Here is a 22,961-nt window from a genome sequence, read left to right as displayed (position 1 = left end):
TTACTAACAGTAGCTTAAGAGAGTCACAAGAATAATTATGGACCAAAAAGTTAGTATTATCAGTTAATTAAATCACATACATAAGTGGCCTTCTTGGTGCAGTGGGTGGCAGTTCAGTCTCATAAAAATACAAATACAAAAGGTATTAATTAGAAAACTTATTTATTTCTGCTCCTTTCATAGATCTTATTGTGCACGAAACAGTCCTGCATACATATCTGAGTAATGTGCTGTCACACACTCTGTTTAAAGGCAAAGCACCATACATAAAGCTGATCTGTCCAGAGTTCTCAGCTCATGGAATCTTGCTTCCTGCTTTTACATTAATTTTTGAAAGTCAGAAAATGTCATCTCCAAAAAATGTTAAGGGGGCTGTAAAAAATAATCACTTTATTCAATATTATAGTTGTAGAAACAGAATATATTTTCTTTAAGAAATGAAAAACTAAGAAAATGCCACCTATCATTGTTGATATGTCAGTATAGGCCAGCAGGAATAAATACTGTGATGAGCTTGTCTCTTCGATACCAAGCAGACATTCTAGTTCAAGCTTTAATATGCTTCCTAGTTTCACTAGATGCTTCTTTTCTGCTGCTTCGCTCTTTTCCCATATTTCACATCAGAGGATTGGTACAGCCTTCAAAACTTCATTAACAGGAGCAAATCCAATATCCACTGATTTCTTCTCAAAAGGCATTTTTTTAACCCATCAGATAGCCTCTGTAGGAATAAAATTTATAAACACAAAAAGTGAAAAGGAAGCAAATTCCAAAGCGCCCAAATTTTATGATGAATCAAATGACCATCTAAAAATATAATTGTGTGACTCCTCCTTATGGTTTTTACTTTGTATCTTGCCTCCCCAATAAATGACTACATTACTGAGCTTCACTTCCATTACCCTTTCCCCTCAAAGGGTAAAGTTATAAACCAATAAGCTCCAAACCTGCAAGCAAATGAAAAGCCACTTACACACCTGCGGGGCAGGTAAAAAGCCAGGCCATGAAGCTCTCCTTCAACCAGGACTGATTTAAAATGCAAGCATGGCAGCTAGGTTATCGATCTCCTCAAATCATAGAATTAACAACAAAATCAAGAAGAGGAAGAAAAGGAAAATGACAATAGGTAAAAGATGATAAAAAGAAGAAATGGCAGGTTACACTAAGGAAATCAACTAAAAACTGGTAAGTGCTGCTGTGTCTAATTAAGTCTAAACCTAAAAGGACCCTGAGTCAAGAAGGCAAAATTATGCTTCATGTTCACTGTCCAGCAAGTAACAGTTATCAAATAATAAATATTTGCTAAATACAAATGTGAATGTTACAGAGGCAATAAAACAAACACTTTAGAAAGTAGCCTGTCATAAAGGAGTCAAAGTGTTTTAGTACATGTAGAACTAAATTTCAGTTACATGGAAAAATCATGTATATGCATTCTCCTAGTCCCTAAATGACATTAATTGAGTAAAGTATTATTATTTTCTTACTTTTATTTTTCATTCCCCCTTCCTTTAGAATTTCTTCACTGAACTGATCCTGTGATCTTAGGACTTACAGGGGAGCTCCCTAGCTTTTCTCATCAGGTTTAATAAACACCAGCTCAAACTGCTAAAAAGGCGATTTTTTCCACTCTGACCAAAACAGGCCGTTTTAGGGGTGGCTGGGTGATTGAATCAGCTAAGCATCCAGCTATCGATTTCAGCTCAGGTCATGATCTCAGGGTCATGGAATTGCCAGCGCCAGGAGGCTCACAGTCACCGCGGAGTCTGCTTGAGAATCTCTTTCCTCTCCTTCTGCCCTTCCCCCTACTATCTCTCTTTCAAATGAATAAATCTTTAAAAATAAATAAAGAGAAAATAAAACAAGCTTTTTTGGTCCCAAATTACATAGTATCCATTCAATAGACTATTTTATACAGCTTTATAACAGACTTGCCTACAAGTGGAAACCTATTCCTCCACTCCCAACCAAACACTTTACCTAATTTTAGGACATCACAGCATGATACAGCACACCATCTTTTATTTTTTTAATTTTTACAATTCTTTTAGGTCAAAAAACAACCCTAATAATGAAGACTTTAGAGAACCTAATGACCATTACTTTTCAGAAGAACCAAGCACAAATTTGTACCATCTCCCACCCAGTATCTAAACATCATTTCATTTCTTTAAACCTGTGCAGCACATTTAAAAGGTACCTAATGCACACACACAATCCCACATACATTATCTTTTTAATTATATGAGAAGAATTTTATTTTCAAAATGAAAACTGTTTTTCTGTAACTCTGTACTAGTACCATAAAACTATTAGGCACCAAAATTTGATTTTTCACTTTAAATGTATTGTCATATATGCAAATGGTCAAGAAATAGTCATTCATTTTATTAGTGCCCATGTTTCTATAAAAAATATGGCATCAGGGGCACCTAGTTGGCTCAATGGCTTAAGCCTCTGCCTTCGGCTCAGGTCATGATCCCAGGTCCTGGGATTGAGCCCCACATCAGGCTCTCTGTTCAGCAGAAAGCCTACTTCCCCCTCTTTCTCTGCCTGCCTCTCTACCTACTTGTGATCTCTGTCAAATAAATAAATAAGATCTTAAAAAAAAAATATGGCATCAAATAAAGCCATACTTTGATTTGTAAAAATTTATCTGTAAGGGAGACATCAGGTCTCTAAAAAAGCATAAATTAAACAATATAAAACAGTACCAATTCACTGCTATTGTTTTTTTTCCCTTTTTAAAGGTTTCTCTTACTAAAGATATCAAACTCTTTGTAACAAAGACTTCAGCCCTGGAGGTCATCGTGATGAATCTTATGCGGCATAGCCATCAATTACCTCGGATGCTAGCAACTTATTTGATCCGAAAGCACCCTTGGTTAGTGGGTTTTTGGTTTTTTTTTTAAAGACTTATTTATTTATTTGTCAGAGAGAGAGGGAGAGCGCGCGAGAGCAAGCACAGGCAGACAGAGTGGCAGGCAGAGTCAGAGGGAGAAGCAGGCTCCCCGCAGAGCAAGGAGCCCGATGTGGGACTCGATCCTAGGATGCTGGGAGCATGACCTGAGCCGAAGGCAGATGCTTAACCAACTGAGCCACCCAGGCATCCCGTTAGTGCCGTGTTTTAATGTCTTTTTGCTATTGCTGTTTCACTTAGGTATCAAACTGTTTATGTATGTTGGAACTTCAAAGATCATTTGTGTGCAAAAAAGCTATATTCCCTCCTTACTGGCGGTACTAACCACGGCCCTACTGTGTGCAACATGTAGGCCTACAGACATGGCTCATCATCTTGTTTGGGGTCTTCAAACATTCCAGAAAATGCAATACTGTTGCTTCCCTTTCTCTTCTAAAATTGTCCATTGTTTCTTCCAGCTCTGCACCCAAGGAACCAGGCTTTAGGAGGTCCAGATGAGAAATCATATCAAAGAAGGAACTGTAAATTCCTTCCCCTTAAAAATCTCAATCCTAGATTTAGCTGCATGACAATTTACAATTTAGATCACTGTTCTGTTTGGATTAGATCTGAATAAAATTTACACCTGGGAGATTATATATAAAGGGAGTATACCCTATTTCCTATTGTTCACTTAGTCAGCAATCTTGGATGCCAGCCTACAAATGGGGACAAGAAGACAAATATTTACATAAATAACTGAAACAGTAAAACGGAGGCAGTCAGAGTATTAAGCACTTTCCAAAGCTTTCGTTTTTAAGCAGTAGATAGCTCTATTATCCTACAAGTCAAATGACTGAGTTAAAAAGAACAGCACTTACATCCTAAGGAGAGGACCTAAAACAGTAAAGAAGAATGAGCAGCTTAAGGCAGAATAAAAATAAATCTTGTTCTATGGGCAAAACCAGCCCACTTCTGATCCGCTATATGCCTCCAAAAGTTCCATCTGTTTTGGTTAATTTGTAGTGGCCTCTTGATCTCTCTGGGAGCCTCCTCTTTTCCTGTTTTGCTATGGAAAATTTCAGCCTCTTCCATACCAATGTACCTTTCTCAACGGAGGAGGGGAAAAAAGGAACAAAAAGAGGATGCTGAAGTACGTACTTCTTCATACAATTTAGCCAATGGCCAAAACTAATTTTTTAACAATATCATTTATTTACCAGAGAGAGAGAGAGAGAGCATAAGCAAGGGGGAGGGGTAGATGGAGAGGGAGAAGACCCTGCTGAGCAGGGAGCCCAATATGGGGCTCGATCCAAGGAGCTGAGCCAAAGGCAGAAACTTAATCAACTGAGCCACCCGGGCACCCCAAGACTATTGCCCCCAGACAAATATAAGACCCACTGGCAGAAGAGCCTGAGGGAACTACATGGATACACTGATATTCATTCAGTTGACAAAGAAGACTGCTCTCTTCTCCCACCCTGCTAAGATGTGAACATGACTGAAGGATTAAGTACCACTGACTTCCTAGGGGAAGCATGCCCATTCTACTCCAGATGTGTGACAGACAATGGAGAGGTGAAGCCACAGAACAAATGAAACCCACACACCTTGCAGTATTTCCGGGGTTTTTGTTTTGTTTTGTTTTTTTAAAATATGGAATGCTTCACGAATTTGCGTGTTATCCTTGCGCAGGGACCACGCTAATCTTTCTCTGTATCGTTCCAATTTTAGTATATGTGCTGCTGAAGCGAGCACCCTGTATTTCCTTTTAATGTCTCTTATAATAAGGGAGTATCAGTTCTAAGAAATCACTGACACTTGATGTTTAACCTAGTCCCTAAAAATTGAGTTTACTAAGAGCTAATCTCTGTATGGTATGTCTAGTCAAGGTTCCTGCAATTACTAATTCATCTATAGGTGAAATCAGAATATAGGTAAATGTGATCAGACTTGTCCACATTTCAAATTAATGATCTCAAATGTAAATATAAAAGCTGTCATAAAACCAATTTGTTTTTGTTCTAAAGGTATTGTATGTTTTCTGAAACAAAATGTTCTTATCAGGCCTGTAAACATAAATTCCTTCCTCTTAAAAATTTAAATCCTGTATTTAGCTCCATCTCTCTCTCTCTCTCTCACGCGCACATACACACACACACACAAATATACACACGTATAAAATCCTTTTCCCAACTTTTTGGTGAGGTAATAACCCTCTTCTTGTCCAAGGCTTAATGGGTTTTCCTCACATCATTATTCAGAGAGCAGCAATAATTAATGTCTTGAAAATATTCCCTACTATCACTATTACTACCGGAATCCCATATTTTATACATTAACCAAAAAGCAATTTAAAGAAACAGTATCTCCAGTCAGTGGTCAGTGATGTAACAGCAAAATAACAGTAGGGAGATAATACTCAGAAATACCTGCTACTAATTTCAATTTTACTACTAACCATAGCTATAACCTCGAGCAAGTCACAAATTTCTTTGGTTCTCAGAAATGTCATTGGTTTAAATGAAGGTTAAATTAAATCACCCATGATTTTACATGATCCAAGTCATTATTTTACCAACTTGCAACAGAAGTTAAATTGCCGACTATACAAAGTACTTAATAGGGAGCCTGGGTGGCTCAGTGGGTTGAGCCGCTGCCTTCGGCTCAGGTCATGATTTCAGGGTCCTGGGATCAAGTCCCGCATCGGGCTCTCTGCTCGGCGGGGAGTCTGCTTCCTCCTCTCTCTCTCTCTGCCTGCCTCTCTGCCTACTTATGATCTCTCTCTGTCAAATAAATAAATAAATAAAATCTTAAAAAAAAAAAAAGTACTTAATAACTTACGGCAGTTTCATTCTCATGAATACTCTAGCCATGAAAAAACTCAATAGGACACAGACGAATCCAATGAATAGAAGAAGAAATCTATTGAGTTTTGGAATGTTTGGTGCATTCGATCGGTCCAAGATTATGAAACCTAAACCTCCCATTGTAAACAGGAAGCTGGATGCGAGTCCTTCCATAATATATTGTCCATTTACTCTGAAAAAGACCACAGCAAAACAGTGAGTGAAAATTCCCAGAAAAATAAAATACTTGTCTTTGGACTGAAATTCCTATTTCTGCTAAAATATTTTTGTGTTAATTTTTTATTCTTACTGTTAAAACTATTTTATCACACTTCTGTGTATTCTTGTCAACAAAATTTATTTTTATTTAGCCCATTATGTATCAAACACTGGTTTTGGTACATAAATCTGTGTCTTCATAAAGTTTTAAAACTTCAACTAACACAACTGTCTACTTAAAATCAATGCTGAGATTTTACTAGCATAAAAAGCCAGTCAGTGTATGTACATAAACTCTTCACCCAGAACTTTTGTTTAGCTTTTAAAAATTATGGCATTTAAATTTCTATTATAAATTTCAAATTCTGAATTGGTTAGGAATGTTTCTAGAAGTTTTATGAGAATTTATAAACCTCTTAGGGCACCTGGGTGGCTCAGGTGGCTAAGCATCTATTTGGTTAAGCATCTTGGTTTTGGCTCAGGTCATGATCTCATGGATCATGGAATCAAGCCCTGCATGGAGCTCCACAATCAGCAGGGAATCTACTTGAAGATCCTTTCTCCCTGTCCCTCCCCCAACTCGCATGTGTGCATGCACCTACTCTCTAAAATAAACAAATAAATCTTTTTAAAAAAAATCAATCAATAAATGTCTTGTCTCAAAGGGAAAATTTTAAAATCAAGTGTTCTTATCCAGGGCTCCATGAACCCCACAAAAATTTGCAACAATCTATAAACCCTTAGAATTATATGTGAATTTTTATATATGTGTATATCTGATTTTTCTGGGAACAGAGCTTTCAAAATTCTGAGTTCATGGATTCCCAAAAAGCAAATTCTTCTGTTAGAGGGATGATTTATACATAGGTATCTGTTACAGAAGTATGTATTTTTTGTTAGCTAATTGCTTTAATTGAAAACACAATACAGGCACTAGGCTCAAAATTCAAACAGTGCCAATGACAACACTACGAAGGGTTCCCCAATCATCAAGATCACCTATCATCTAGATTTCTCCCACTCCTGGAGAATCACAGTAATCTTTTCAGAATATTCTATGCAGGAATACCATAAAAGTAAGTATAAATGCAAATATATAGCTATATTTGGTAGACAGTTATCAAGTGGATTTTAGAAAGCAATACAATAAGCAGTGCTCAGATGAACCAAACCACACTAGAATGGTGCTTCCTTACTGAAATGGAGTGCCCAAGTGTCCAAAATTATTATTTTTTTATTTGATAGTATAATCCAGGGGTCCCCAGATTTCTTCCTTAAATGGCCAGACAGTACATGTCTTAGGCTTGCTGGCCACATGGTTTGTGTCACGTTTTCCACTGTAGCTTGAAAGCAGCTACAGACAGTATATAAACAAATGGGCATGCCTAGTTCCAATAGAACATGACTTACAAATAAACAGGTATGTACAGTTTGCTGCTCCCCAGAAGAGTCTAAGTATATTTTAAACCAATACCTTTCTTTAAATAAATGATCATGTCAATCACTGAAACACTTTATGTCCTATAAATAAGTAACATACTTCTATTCTTGCCTACTTCCTGCCATTTTAGCTACTATCTAAATGCAGATGGACCCACAGTTTTCAATATATTTTTAAAAAATATCCATACTCCAGCAACCTTCCTTCCCACCAAATCATTCAAAAAGTTAAGTGTTACCTGTAGGCCAAGAAAGCTACTGGTCTCTGATGTCCATGTTCATCGGTCATAGAACCAACACTTGGAGGTTCAACAATAACATCATAAATTATTCCTGTATGAAAGACAGTAGTATAGATTAGAATGGATTCCTAATTTTTAAAAAGGATTAGAGTTTTCACGTCTCTAAAGGATCATTTATATTTCAACAAGACTACTGAGATATATTATGATAATCAAGTGAAGCCCAGCTAATATCCTAAACTTTAGATATACCATTCAAAAATTCAACTCAATATTTCAGATTATCTCTAAAACAGGTGTTTGATAAATTCATTCAGTAACTGTTTCTAATACTCCACAATAAAGGAGATTTAATATTAAAGGCTGTATTTTAGTTCAAGAAAATGTTCCACATATGCTTGGATATGTTTCTATCAATTGAGAGCTAACTGGAGAAATTTTCTTGCTTAAATATAAAATAAGGAGACATTTTAAAATCATACCAGCAGGCAGACAATACTAGAGACTCGTGATCATTAATGTTAACGTCTGTCACTTAGGTCATGATGTCACTCTGTTCATTAATACTAATGTCCATCAAAATCAATTGTTTTCCCAATCTCCCATTGCCAGCATCTACTCTTCACCTTTTCTACTATCCTCCAACAACCTCACTTCCAGCTTTTCTTAAGCATAGTAAGACTGTGTCTCCCTCATCCTTGACTAACAAGCAATCACACAGGAATTCCCTAAACTCTCCACTACTACCAAGTCTATAGACTGGTATCTGCATTCATCCTTCCTTCCTTCCTTCCTTCCAGCTACAAGAAAGAAAGAGTCCCACCTTCTAACAACGTCAGATTCCTTCTGCAATTATCAGTACTCCATCCCTTTCCACCTTCTCACAGACTTGGATCCTTTGGCCATCTTTCTTCCATCCTAAACTTTCAACCTCTCCTTCCCTATGTCAAATTTCCCTGGACTCCAGACCCTCCTAGTTAACATCCTATTTCTATGCTTCCTTTTTGAAACAATGCAGACTGCCTTCTGGGGGGGAGGGGGGAATGGTAAACTTTTCTCCCTTTCATCATTTACCCTTCATTCTTCAACTCACTTCAACTGGCACCTGCCTCCACTGATCTTACTCTTGCTAAAGTTGCCAATGATCTCCAAATTCCATGGATATTTTTCAGTTGTCTTAGGAGGCTTCCCAGGGGCACTCAATCCAGTTTACTAAATCCATCTTCTTTAGGGGAAAATTGGCTTTTGTGATACTCCTGTCCATACTTTCTTGCTACATCTCTAACAGATCCTGTTGTATAGACCCACTAAATGTTGGGAGTTCCTTAGGACTTGATGCACTGTCCTCTTTTTCTACATTCTCTCCTGAATGGAACTCATCCCTTCCCAGGGTTTTAATTCCATGTACTAATGATTAATGATGGTCAATGTGCCAATACCTATCAAATGTTAGCACCCGTAGAATTAGATGTAAGCTCCTTAAGAACAGAGACTTTCTCTGTTCTTCAGTATCTGGCTTATGAGAGGATTTTAAAAAATCTATTATTAATCAATTTCAACAGAGAACTCTTTTCTCAATTCTAAACTCATAGCTGCAAACTTGACATAGCCAACTAACTGTAGTTGTCCTATTACATATCCTGAAGTGTCCTCTGGTTCACCATTCCCCACCAAAAAACCTTCCAACTCTTCAATCTCAGAAAATGACCATCCAGGGGACGCCTGGGTGGCTCAGTTGGTTAAGCAGAAAATGACCATCCCATCTAGTCAGATGCTCAAAGATTCCTTACTTCCTTCTCTCCAATTAATCCATACATCCAATCAATCCATCAACACCTAATGAATCTACTTCCAAACTCTCAAAATTTCCTTATACTTTCCTCCATCTCTACTGCCACCAACCTAGTTAGACTCAATCAACTACAAACCTACCTAACCAATCTCTTGATTCCATATTTGTCCATTCTTTTCCCTCTGCCCAGTATTTTCTTTTCCCCAATTCTTCAGGTTTTGGTTAACGTGTCATTTCCTTAACCACACTCCAATATAAATGATGTTCCAACTCCCATTATTTTCTCATAACTTCTTGTTCTATCCCTTCAGTGAATCTTGGGTAATTTGTAACAGAAAAGATAATGCAGTGGAATAAGATTTCTGTGATGTTTAACCTGTCTCAAACATGCAATTACAAGCTTCAGGAGAGCAGCATTCTTATGTTTCCTTGACTGCTGTTCCCAGTACCTAGTGCCTGGAACTTAATAAGGGCTCAATGCATTGTTTGCTGAGTATTTCTCAGCAATAAGTATCATTTACTTCTACAAGTACACTCACAGTTTTTAGAAGAGACTCTTTTCCAGTGGCAAAACCGAATCCTTGTATGAGATACCTCTGGCCTTGGCCACTAAAAGGTGTTCTTTACAATCTGCCCCTGGGGTTGGAGCAGAGAATCTCCCCAGACACAATCAATAGGGAATAAGTGGACAGAAGGGAAACTGTGCGGCTTCTAAGAAAGGTTTGGACTCCAAGGGAGTAAGGGTTAGGAAAAAGAGACTAGCAGCTCAAAGCAGATGAAGACTATTATTTTTGTTTAATCACATGCATTTTAAATTTCATTTATTCAGTACAGTACCTATTAATGTGCTGACCAAATGTTAATGCTAATGCAATGCTAGGATAGTTATCTTACCAATATAAAAAATATTCAAATGTATTTTACTTAAAAAAGTACAAGTTAACTATCATGATTCTGGACTGGGAGTGGGAGGCACATTCTAGTACCAAGCTCTCATAGTCATAGTTTCAGATTCATCCCTTTTCAGGGATCATTCATCAATGCTTTTCACATCTATGAAAATAAAGATGTTTATGGCTATTCCCTTAAAAACGGAGCCACTTCTGCTGTCCCTAATCTGTAAGCTTCAATTTTATAACTTCCAAATTAAGTATTCCACTTCTCAGTTTGCCAGTTCGGTAGAACAGTCTCGAGTAAATCGTGAATCTGTGGCTTGAAAGGGTGGTGGCTCGAAAATTGTAGCCGGATTGCCAACTCATCACTATACAAAACAACGCCCCTTTTGCAACGTTTTATTTGAAAACAAACACCCCCCCCCCCCAAAACAGGATAAGACATTCTGGAGTGTTTAATAGTACTGCTATTTTCCTAATTCTTTAAATTCTCAACTTCTGCTTCTTGAAATACAATACCTTCTGCGAAATCTAACTCCAATCCCAAATATTTATCAAAACCGTGGATTCGGAAAATTCCATTGGCATTTATTCTTGATTGGGGCAAAAAGCAACAACGGACGCTTGGGTGTGAGCTAACAAACCTAAAGACTGTCACGTCTCTTCCAAGGGTCCAGGGACTGTAGACAAAGATAAGGGAGAAGTCCCAAGCCCTCTTGACCAACCATGGAAATGAAAGTACAACGGACAAGACTAGAGTCCTCCAGGATCTTTGTCAAAAAACTTACGGCAGGCAATAAAGAGCAACAAGACAGGTTTAAGAAATAAAGTCTGATTCGGATCCCTAGGCTAAGAGGCTAGAGGTGCGAAAAGGGAATGGGCGTGAGAACAGTGAGAACAATGAGAGTGACCTCTCAGAATACAGAACAGGGCGTGAGGACAGAAAAACCTTTGGGGCGTTAATCCTTGAGACCCCAGAAATTCCCTCCACCCTCTGAAGAGATCGAGAGCACAGAAATGCTGCCCTCGGGGCTGAGAGCCAGCCGCATAGACGCGCCTCCGGGGCGGGCCGGCTCTCCGCGTCTCAGGGCCTCTCCGGGCCGAGCCAGCCCTAGTTACCTCCGGTGATGAGGAAGTAAGACACCACCACCAGAGCGTACACCGTCATCGCCGACGGCATGTGCACCCAGGGCGGCTTCTTCAGCTTCAGGTTGGGGCATTCGAGCACTAAGAACGGGACACGGTACAAAGTCTCCATGGTGGCGGCACGGGGTTTCTCTCGACCTCCAGCCCCACGCGCCACCCGGAAATAGGTCCGCCCCTCCCGCTCGCCCGCGCGTGCGCCGGGAAGAGACTTGCAGGTCCGCCACCCTGGAAGGTCGTTTGTCTATCCAGAAGGAAAAGAAGAAACATGAAGAAAGGATAAACACCATGATTTTAAGCTATATATTTTTAAGCTTTGTTAATCATAAATTTGAATGAGAAGCTCAATTATTGCCAATGAATAGGCAGGTGATTTATGTATCTTCAAGGACCTGCAGGGCGTCAGACGTGGCCCAGCCGGAGAAGCAGTGGGGACCGAATCCTTCGCAGCCCCGCCCACTCGCCGGCGCGGGGGATTTAGAAGCTGATTGGACGGGGGCGCTCTAGGTTCCCAGAGCTGGAGGATGAATGGGAACGTTTGGAAAATTCTGCGTTTTCTATTAGCGGTTTTTTCAAGAGTCTGAGAAAGCCCTAGTTGCAGAACTTTTACTTCCCGATGTAGTTGCGGGGACAGTAATAACTACTGTTACTAATAATTTATCAAAATTGTCAAACATTTTTTGACAATTTTTAAATTTTTGTAAATTTTAAAAAAATATCCAGTCCAGATGTATCAAAAATAGCAAGATGACGTCTCCACAGGATGCCTAAAGCTGATACCTTGACGTGACCAAAATACTATTTTAAATAACCCGTGTCCTCCGTTTCACTTTGCTTCTCCCACAGCCATCCCTATCTTCATAAATGCTAAAATCTTTCTGGCCAAAAAGCTTTAACTCATCCTGGTTTCTGCCTTTATTAAAACTCCAATCTCCAAAATATCAGCAATAATGAAGTGGGTATACAGCGCAGCCAGTATTTATACATAGGCGGTTTCTCTGGGTATTATAAAGCAGAATGTTTCTGAAGTTCCCATAGTTTTATAAATAAGCAGAACTTTGGAACAGTTGAAATTATGTTGTCTTTTTTAAAAAGGAAAGACATAGAAATTAAGAGTTTTTTTTTTTTAATTTGAGAGGTACTTGTTATTAAATTCAATAAATTAACATATAGTGTATTATTAGTTTCAGAGGTAGAGGTCAGTGATTCATCAGTCTTACGTAGCATCCACTTATATATGCTCATTACATCACATGCCCTCCTTAATGCCCATCACCCAGTTATCCCATTCTCCCACCCCCTCTTCCCTCCAGTAACCCTCAGTTTGTTTCCTATGATTAAGAGTCTCTTATGGTTTATCTCCGTCTCTGATTCATCTTGTTTTTTTTTTTTTCTCTCTCTCTCTCTCTTCCCCTATGACCCTCTGTTTTGTTTCTTAATTTCCATGTGTGAGTGAGATCATATGATAATTGTCTTTCTCTGACTTATTTTGTTTCACATAATACCCTCTAGTTCCATCCACATCATTGTAAATGGCAGGATTTCATTTTTTTATAGCTGAATAGTATCTCATTGTTTATACACATCACATCCTCTTTATTCATTCATCTGTTGATGGACACCTAGGTTGCTTCCATAGTTTGGCTATTGTGGACATTGCTGCTATAAACATTCGGGTGCACGTGCCCCTTCAGATCACTACTTTGTATTTTGGGGGTAAATACCCAGTAGAGCAATTACTGGGTCTTAGGGTAGCTCTATTTTCAACTTTTTGAGGAACCTCCATACTGTTTTCCAGAGTGGCTGCACCAGTTTGCATTCCCACCAATGGTGTAGGAGGGTTCCCCTTTCCCCACATCCTCACCAACATCTGTTATTTCCTGTGTTGTTAGCCATTCTGACAGGTCTGAGGTGGTAAGAAATTGAAAGTTTTTAAGCTTCTCTGATAGCTTCAAGGGGAAAGATAATACCAATTAACCACTGCTTGACAGACATATGTTAAATGATTTACACTGGTTCTTATTTAGTCTTCAAGACACCTCTGTTAGGGAAATACTAACAGCACTTTACATATGACAAAACTGAAGCTTGAGAAGTGAAACTTAAGAAGTGTAGTAGTCTGTGATTGGTTGAAACCTAAAGGCAATTGTTCTAAATGCAAACAATATTTGAGATGTTTAAGATGGGTACTCTACATGTTTAGAGAAACTTCTTTAATAACAAACTATAGAAATGATCCCTGAAAGTATAGTCTTGAGATGTTTAAGATGGGACAAGTTTATTCTTCTTCCTATATATTTTAGGACAAATAATTCTATATGCATTGTGGAAAAAACCTAGATGCTTTAAATTAAAAATAAACATTTTGGAAGGCAGCTATGCTCACCACTATACCACCAACGCTAAAAATAAACATTTTGTAGTAAAAAATAAAACCACCTAGTCAGAGCTTCACATTCATCTATGTATTGAGTTATTACTTTCATTTTTTCTCTGTTCCAAAATGTAAGTTTGTTCCAGAAACCAATTCATTGTTATTTTTAACATCTTAAAATGCGAAATATTTTCCAACTTGACTTTGTAATATTGTATAAGTCAATTATTAAAAAAAAAAAACCTTTTATGAATAAAAACATACATCTGTTACCATCTGTGTCCTAACCAAAAATATTTCTGCAGAAAATGTTTTGGTTAAACACAATATAAACTCTGTAACCAAAAACCAAGGAAATAATGAATATAACCATGGACATTAGAGCATGCCTTTAAGTAAACATACAATCTAATTATTCAGTGGGTGGATGTTTTATATAGATGAAGAAGGGCAAATGTTGGAAGAAACACAGATTTAAAACATTATATACAATAGAGCCTATCATTTTAAGCTACTTTTACATAAAAGCAAAAATGATTAATTCTTACCATGCACAACCAAATATATACTCAAAAAAGAAAAGAGCATAAAACTGGTATCTGCAAAGATTTTTATGTTTAATACAGGAAATATTAATTAAAAGCCTTGAAGTCGGGAATGGCTCTGCTGGTCAAAAGAAGGAAAATACCACAAATAAGTTTTCAACTGACTTTTTTTTTTTTAAGATTTTATTTATTTATTTGACAGAGATCACAAGTAGACAGAGAGGCAGGTAGAAAGAGAGAGGAGAAAGCAGGCTCTCTGAAGAGCCAGATGTGGGGCTCAATCCCAGGACCCTGGGATCATGACCTGAGCTGAAGGCAGAGGCTTCAACCCACTGAGCCACTCAGTAGGTGCCCCTTCAACTGACTTTTAAACAAACTAGAGCTACCAATACTATTGATTCTACTGACTTTAGTTTTTGTGCATATGTATTAGGGAGGAAATTGGTAGCCTTGTTTTTGTTTTTGGTTTTTTTGGTCAGATAATAATTACAATTTTAGCTCTGATTAATTTACAAAGACCTTTTGCAGCTGCATTGACAGTCTCATGAACTATGCTCTTTCCATTTTGGTTCTAAGTATGAGTATGTTTCCCCAGCTGAACAAATATTGAGTGGCAACTCTGTGTCAGGCACCGGGTGAAGCACTACTATGTCTCATGTTCTATCAGACTCTGTGTAATGCAATATTAGATTGGGAATATTTTTGTTATCATTGTCATTATTTAAAATTTTGAAAATGAAAATTCACAAGCAAAACATAGGTACTTGCCCATTGTAACAACAGAGACGCATGGAACGAGTTTCCTTTCATCACTGCTTTCATTTTACTTCTCCTTTCAGAGGTGGTGAGAATGATGAGATTAATTCTAAGATGTACAGCTGGAATAAGCATGTTCAGATGTGGAAGAATCCCTGCCATGGTTTCCTGACCCATAGAGTGAGGATTCTTATGGCAGGAAAGATTAAGTGGAACAAAAAAACAAAAAACCGAAACAAAAAAACCAGATGGCTGCAGAGACTGATGCCGCCATCAAAGATTTGGAAGATAAACAGTGACAATCCCTACCACATTCTGTTGAGTTAGCTAAGTCAGCCCTTCTACAAGAAAAATGGATCTCAGTGAGCAACAGTGGATTAAAGTAAATTTAATCATGTAGTGACTTCTGGTCATGCTATTCCAATCTATTTAATGAATAATGCAATAAACTGCTAGTTTTGAGAGGGACCCAGAATAAGGAAATCCTCTGCAATAGGTCCAGCTTGCTGAGCAAACTGCTCTGTCACTTGGGCCGAATGACTCAGCAGGTCCAGTATCACTTGGCATGTCTGGGGCAGATAAGGATGCTCTACGGAGATTTTGACAAGCCCCTTTATGTGAATCAGCACAAAGCCCTGGAGTTTTGCAGCAAACCTCTGCCATCCTCTGCAGATAAATATCTCCACTGAGAAGTAGCCTCTGGCTTGCCATTGGATCTTACCAGTGACTATGCTATTGCCCATCGGCAACAAGTTACCATGAAACCGGAGCCCTCCATCACCAACTCGGCATTGTCTAACCTATCAACACATAAATATGGGTGTCCACAGCAGCATTCCATCATGAAATGAAAGTGTTATACAGGAGAGAAGGCTCATGGAGATCTTAAAAATACATTTAAATTGCATGAGAAATAATCCAGGTGCCCATGACCCACAGCCCTGCCACACTGACTCTTCTCTCCGAACCTACACCTGCGGCATTATGGAAAATGCCTAATGACCAGGTACCTGAAGAAGGAAGTGTGGAAGGGGCTGTTTTATAGGTAATTCTGCACAACGTGCTTGCAGCACGTGAAAGTAAATGACTTTGTACAACAACCTCACTTAGAGGGAGCCTCACTTGAAAGAACTGACGAGGGAAAATCCTTCCAATGGGCAGAATGTTAGAGTCTACCTGGCTGTTCATTTTGCCTGGAAGGAGCAATGGCCACAGATGCAGGTCTATGGCGATTCATGGACAGTGACTAATTATTTGGTCAGCTGGATGGCCAGGGAATTAGAAAGGACACAATTCGAAAATTGTTGAGGAGGTCCAGCGATGGACCTAGGTTTAAATTTCAAAGTATGAAGATATTTGTGCCCCATGTGCATACTCACCAAAAAACAACGTACGAAGGGAAGGAGATTCAGAATCAGGTCGACAAGATGATCCACCCTGTGGACGTCAGTCATCCTCTTTCTCCAGTCACTCCAGTCTTCCCAGTAAGCCCACAAAGAAAGTGGCCATGGCAGCAGGGATGGAGGTCATTCATGGACTTTCCCTCAAGACTGATCGGGCTAGATCTACTGTTGAGTACCCAAACTGCCAATAGTAGATATCAACCATGAGGCCGCAAAATGGCACCATTCTCTAGGAAGACAAGCCACCCATTTGGTGTAGGTTAATTACATAGGCCCACTTCTGTAGGCACTTGGTTCTTACTAAAATAGGCACTTACAGAGGATACAAATTTTTCTCCCTTGCCCACAATGCTGCTACAAAAATCACCACTGTGTGGACTTAAAGAATGCCTTACACATCATCACAGGATACCACACAGCATTGCTTTGGCCAGGGAACGTGTTTGACAGCAAATGAATAGTGGCTCATGTTCATGGAATTTGCCAGTCTTCACATGTGCCCCATCACCTTGAAGCAGCTGTGTGGAATGGTGGAAGGGTCTTCTGAAAACTCAGTTATGATGCCAGCTGAATGTCAACACCTCTTGGAGCTTAAACAGCGTCGGCCAGGATGCAGCATGTGCTGTAAATCAGTGATCAATACATGCACCTGTTTCCTTAGAACCAGGATTCGCAAGTCCAGGAATCAAGGATAGAAAATGGGAGCAGCTCCTCTCACTGTTACTTCTAGTGATGCACTGATGAGATTTTTGTTTCCCATTCCCTACAACTTTGGGCTCTGCTAGTCTAGACGTGTTAGTCCCAGGAAAGGAATACTTCTACCAAGGGACACCTCAGTGGTTCCACTAAACACAGATGAAATCATCACCTTACCTCTCTGTGCACTCATGCCAGTGAACCAAAAAGCAAGGAAAGGGTGTGATATTGACTAGGGGATATGAGCCTGACATTCATGGAAAAATTGGATTGCCACTACAAAATGTCAGCAAGAGGGAATGTGTTTAGGATGCAGGAGATCCCCATAGGTGCCTCTTACCATCCCCATACTCTATGATTAAAATCCATGGGAAACAACAGCTCAGTAGAGGCAGGACCGGTAATGGCTCAGACCTTTCAGGAATTAAGTTGTAGTCCACTGGCAGACAAAGAACTAAAACCAGCTGTAGTTTTTGCTGAGGGCAAAAGGAGTACAAAATAGGCAGTGAAAAACTTAAATACCAGCTGCGACCATGTGAGTGGTTGTAGAAATAAGCACTGTAGGAGTTATGAGTATTTCTTCCTTGTTTTGATATGAATATATTTGTATGTACGCTAACCAATATTTTTTCTTTCTGTTTCCCATTCTCCCACCACATGGAGTATAATATTTGTTGGTAATTTCTGACCTCTTAGTATTTAACTTACTGGATATTGGAAAAGGAAGATGACTTGTCTAGAAGAGGGATGATTCTCACCCAAAAATAAACAAAAGGACTTTGCTTTCTCTTTGGAGAGAGCAGGTTACATTTGTATGAGGGATAGTTGTGTTATGTTAGGAGAAAACAAATTGTTGCTACAGCCATTATTTGAAAATTAAGTTAAATATAGTTCAAAAAGGTATACGTGGATACCATGCTGAAAAGGGATAGACTGGGGTAGATTTCTATTGTGTGAGTCTAACTAAGCTGGAACTGTATTTCACTGTGAGGCTCTGAATTAGTGTGGGCCTCAAGAGATATTATTATTTTTAAGAGACATTATTTTTTAAGCTAGTGAAATAAATTTCCACCTGATCATCAATTGCTCCCAAAGCATTGAAATTAGCAGATTAATTAAGTGAATTATGAATAAGTGAGTAATAGAATACTTATGCAAGCATGAAAAATGATACTGTAGTAGTTTATTTTCTGGAATGGAAGATATTCACAAGCGGTTTAAAGTAACAATAGTCAGTCCACAAAATTGTACGTAGAAATTGGCCCCTCTGTTATTGTATGCATTTTCTGGGCAGTGTAGATTGAAAAAGTCTGAGGGACATAAAGGTGATTAATATCCATGTGATGAGATTACAGATTTTTTTCCTTCTTTGAACTGCATGTGTTTTCTAATTTTTCTACAATAAGTGTCTATTACTTTTGTAATTAAAATAAAGTTTTAAAAATAGTATTATGGCAGGGGCCTGGGTGGTTCTGTCAGTTGGGCGTCAGACTCTTGATTTTGGCTCAGGTCATGAGATCCAGCTCCCTGGACTGTGCTCAGGGGAATCTGCTTCTCTCCCTCTCCCTCTTCACCTCCCCCCATTCTCTCTCTCTCTCTCTCTCAAATCAGTCAATTAATTGATTTTTTAAAGCTTTAAAATAAATAAAAATAGTACTATGTTGGAACACAGCAGATATCTTTCATGAGCATGTCGGTCTCTCTACCCAGGTATTGTTCACTGTTCTATTCTGTCAAGGAGGAATAATAATGGTTCCCAAACTAGTTTCCATTCTAAGTAAGAGTATTTGGGTGCTCATTACCATGCACCAGTGGACAGCCATTTATAGTATCAGAAACTCAGTGTCTTGAGGTCAGGGACAGTATTTTCACCACAGAATTCCCTGCCCCCCTACAGTGCTTGGCACACAGTAGGACTCCTTGAATATTAGTTGAATGAATCAATGAATGAATGAACTCTTGGCTCTTCCATCTCTTTTCATGCTTCAGTGTATCATCCTAACAACTGTACTTCTTTAGTGTTTTTTAAGTTTGTTCCCTCTTTTCCATCTCTGCCACCACTTGTTAGTCCAGATTCAACCATCTCCTGCCCCAGTTCCCTTCACATTGCAGCCCCCTTCCTTTTTTTTAAAGATTTATTTATTTGGCGGGGGGTGGGGGAGAATCACAAGCATGAGGGGCAGGGGGAGGAGGAGAGAGAACCTCAGACTCTGTGCCTGACATGGGTCTCGATGTCATGACACTGAGATCATGACCTCAGCTGAAACCAAGACTTAGACACTTAACCAACTGAGCAACCCAGGTGCCCACGAAGGTGCTCTAAGAGACTGAGCCAATCTCAGTATGCCAATCAAAATGCCATCCTTACTGCTAACTAGGTAGTAGTAAGTAGCTAAACTAACAAACTAAACAAAATTTAGTTTGTTTTTGTTCATTACTATCTTCTTTTTTTTTTTCCCTATCTCAAAGCTCCTTTCTGTATTTTAATACTTGTTTTGTGGAATTATGGGTGCACTCTGAAAGCATCTGCCTAATCTCATACAGTTCCTCCCTTTCCTTGAGAGAGATGGGGACCAGTAAAGGCAGACAATGGTAGTGTGACGATCATATTCACCATTAATTTCTCCCTTCATTCCTCAAGCATTTATAGAGAATGTAGCAGAGAACAAGCTCTGTCCTAAGCGCTGGGGTGAGGGTAGAGGAGGGACAAGATAGCCAATGCCAGCTTTCTTCCTCAAGAAACTGTCATTCTGATCAAGGGAGAAACACACACAAACACGCAATCAATGGCAGGGCTTTCTGGGAAGTGCATGCTTATTGGAGTTTTGGACCAATAGCTTAGTGAGTCCTGAAGCAGAGGTTACTCATTCTTGCAGGTAGGAAACTGCAGGCTCACAGAAGAGCTCCTATTAGAGCTGAGCACTGGAAGAGGAGCTCCATTCCTTAAAGATCAGGCTTTCCAGCCACGATGACCAATCTGAAGAGAGGTGGAAAAGTCCAAAGGAAGTTGAGTGGTTGTGTATGACAGAAGATAAATGGAAGAATGGCTGGAGATATGACTCTAAAAGAAAGGATGAAGCCTGGGAGTGGAGGGTCTTTCAATGCCAGGAGGCACTTTGATTTTTATCTAAATTGACAGATTGATAGCACTGAAGGATTTTTGAAATTGGGATAATCGGTTGTGTGTTTAGAAGATGGAGGTGACAGCAGAAAGGCATGAGGTGGAGAGACCTTTCAAGACCTCATTGTAAAAGACCAGATGAGAGATGATGAGGGCATGGGGTAGACTGTGGAAATACACAGAGCAGGGAGGTTGGTGGTGATGGAAAGACAATAGAAAGGTCTTTAGAGTCAGGTGAATTTGATCAACCAATGGATATGAGACTTAGGCACTCTGGAAAGAAAGGACTCTGATGAAACTGAGCTGAGTGATAATATTCCCAGGCATCTCTGCAGTTGAGTCCAAGACCTGGACTGAAGAAGAAGGCTTCTCCTGGAGCTGGAGGAGGAGACTGGGGAAATGGCCAATGTTGAGCAGAGCTTCCGTGGATCGCAAGAGCCAGGGTGGAGCTGCTTCCTCCCAGGGACTCTGATTTTATGTGCATGACCACATCACCCTCAACTCACTCAGTGCCTCCCATGGAGCTAGAGGCCAAGGTCCTGCCATCTGTCTGATAAGAATTATTGTTCTAGAAGGACTCTCCAGGAGGGGACATTGGTGGGTGAAGAAAGAGGCCACGTTTAGAGATCCAGGAGTCAGCAGAATCTGGGTGATAGTAGGGGTCTTATTAGTTGATGAACATGCCTAAACATGAGACAGGGTAGGCAGGGGTTTTGTTTAGAAGAATTATCCTGCAAAAGATCTCCTTGCAGAGCTGATAAGAGTTATGCACTTTCTTCCCAGAAAAATGCTCACACATACCCACCAAATGCAGCTCAATTACAGGAGGTTCAGAGACTAAATTGAAAGAGAGAGGGAGGAAAGCTGAGGACAATGCCTAGGGAATCACCTTCATGATTAAGAGGATACTACACAATAGATACAGCTAGATCGAAGGAAAGAAGATCTGTGGGAGAGCAGTAGCAGAGAAGGTTCAGGAGGAGTTTCCAGCAAGTCAGATGGAGTGATATTGAACAGAAGCCACTGAGTTTGACAATTAGTCATTGGTGATCATTGGCCAGGATCATAAGCACGTGATACTAGGATTTGAGAGCCGATCTGACTCCATGACAAGGCACAGTCCTAAGACATAGCATCATGGTCAATGAGGACATGAGGACTCACATGAGGGTGAGTTAATTTTTGGTGAGTTAATTGTTTGGTGAGTTAATTCACTCATAAAAGTTACTGGGAATTAAAAAAAATATATAAGAGTAGTGAAGGAATATAGGATTTATCTCTCCAAACACAGCTGGGTATGAAAGAGAGAGGAGAACCAAGGTGGTAGCTGAGAAGGCTTTCTAAGGATGGTGGGACTTGGACATGTTTGTATAAGATAAGGGAAGAAAATTGTGAAGAGAGCGGGACAGAAGGTGGTGGAAAGAGGGGAGGGTGTTAAGGAGTGGAGCGGAGTCAGGGCCATGGTGCAAGTGTGTGCATGGAGCCCACCAGAGGTAACGTTGACTTTGGAAAAGATTTGAGTCATCTTCTAGAGAGGAAGAACAGAAGATTAGAAGCACAAAGCCACCAATACTTACTGTGTACAAAACACAGAAGGTGTATTAGGGTATCTTATTTAAATCATCCAATAGGTGTTGTTGACTCCATTTTTTAGATGAGGAAACTGAAGCTCATAGAGATTGGGCAAAATGCTCAAGTTAACATAGTCAGAAATCGGGAGATCTCTGGCCTGCAAAGCCCACACCTTTACATATATTAAAGCTTTGTGCCAAAGGATGGTTTCTATTCTTAGGTCACTTGGAGTGAGGGTTGGCTTGGGGACAGGAGTAAATACTTTCAGAGGCACCTGGGTGGCTCCGTCAGTGGAGCGCTGGACTCTTGGTTTTGGCTCAGTTTATGATCTCAGGGTCATGGGATCCAGCCCCGTGTCGGGATCCAGCCCCGTGTCGGGATCCAGCCCCGTGTCGGGATCCAGCCCCGTGTCAGACTCCATCCCTCTCCCTCTGCTCCTCCCTGCTCTACCCCCCTAAAATAAACAAATAAAACCTTTAAAAGAAAAAGAAGCAGCAAATACATTCAGCCACTTGGAAGAATGCAGTAGTATGTAGCATTAGGGGTTCAGATTTTTAAAAAAATTATTTACATATATATATTTAAGATTATACACATATATTTTAAATTATATCTTTCCATGTAATATATATGTAATCTTCTGTAATATATATGACATATCTTTTTATATTAAATTTTTAAAAGAAGAATAACTGTAAATCTGGACACTTTTTACCTTTCCTGTAAAGCTCTGGCAATTTAGCAAAATAATACTATGATTTTCTGACAGCTGCTCACATGTAATTTCTTTCTGTGGCCACAGCAGGGCAGGAGTTCTCTTTTACAGGAATCACAGTACTTGCTAAAATGTATTTTCAATAACTTGAGATTTACAAACCATATTTGCAAGCATAATAAAAAGGCAAACTCATTAAAAAAAAAAAAACTTGCTTCAATGTTGTGATCAAATAAACTCAAGGAAACATTACACAAAATGGAAAAGGCTGCTTCCCACAGCAGTCAAGCATATCTTTAAAA

The 22,961-nt window shown here is 39.4% G+C and overlaps 1 protein-coding gene, 1 non-coding gene and 1 pseudogene across 3 annotated transcripts; all 3 read right to left on the bottom strand.

Annotated features, from left to right (window-relative positions):
* Nucleotides 1-143: 143 nt before the first annotated feature.
* Nucleotides 144-11,670, bottom strand: OSTC (oligosaccharyltransferase complex non-catalytic subunit). 2 transcript variants are annotated; one of them, XM_059377089.1, is made up of 4 exons: nucleotides 11,454-11,670; nucleotides 7,647-7,740; nucleotides 5,744-5,941; nucleotides 144-721 (listed from the first exon to the last, which is right to left on the bottom strand). In XM_059377089.1, exons 1-4 carry the CDS (start codon nucleotides 11,590-11,592, stop codon nucleotides 703-705), a joined length of 450 nt encoding a protein of 149 aa, XP_059233072.1. In that variant the 5' UTR covers nucleotides 11,593-11,670; the 3' UTR covers nucleotides 144-702. The 2 variants fall into 2 exon arrangements, with proteins under 2 accessions (XP_059233072.1, XP_059233077.1); XM_059377094.1 differs by lacking the exon at nucleotides 5,744-5,941.
* LOC132009314 (U6 spliceosomal RNA) lies at nucleotides 4,550-4,657 on the bottom strand. Its single transcript, XR_009401863.1, has one exon. It is a non-coding gene; the product is annotated as a U6 spliceosomal RNA (small nuclear RNA).
* A 1,968-nt stretch (nucleotides 11,671-13,638) lies between the features above and the next one.
* Nucleotides 13,639-13,732, bottom strand: LOC132008680 (small nucleolar RNA U3; annotated as a pseudogene).
* Nucleotides 13,733-22,961: the final 9,229 nt, after the last annotated feature.

The sequence above is a fragment of the Mustela nigripes genome, chromosome 1 (assembly GCF_022355385.1).
Source record: "Mustela nigripes isolate SB6536 chromosome 1, MUSNIG.SB6536, whole genome shotgun sequence".
Taxonomy (NCBI): Eukaryota; Metazoa; Chordata; class Mammalia; order Carnivora; family Mustelidae; genus Mustela; species Mustela nigripes.
This window is presented reverse-complemented; position numbering and strand designations above follow the sequence as displayed.

Bases quoted from the DNA above. Each gene is read 5' to 3' on its own strand.
- OSTC (XM_059377089.1), bottom strand. From the start codon at position 11,592: ATGGAGACTTTGTACCGTGTCCCGTTCTTAGTGCTCGAATGCCCCAAC. The intron at 7,741-11,453 runs GTAACTAGGGCT...TCTTTCATACAG, and splicing joins TTACTTCCTCATCACCGGAG to GAATAATTTATGATGTTATT. The intron at 5,942-7,646 runs GTAACACTTAAC...GGTCTTTTTCAG, and splicing joins GTAGCTTTCTTGGCCTACAG to AGTAAATGGACAATATATTA.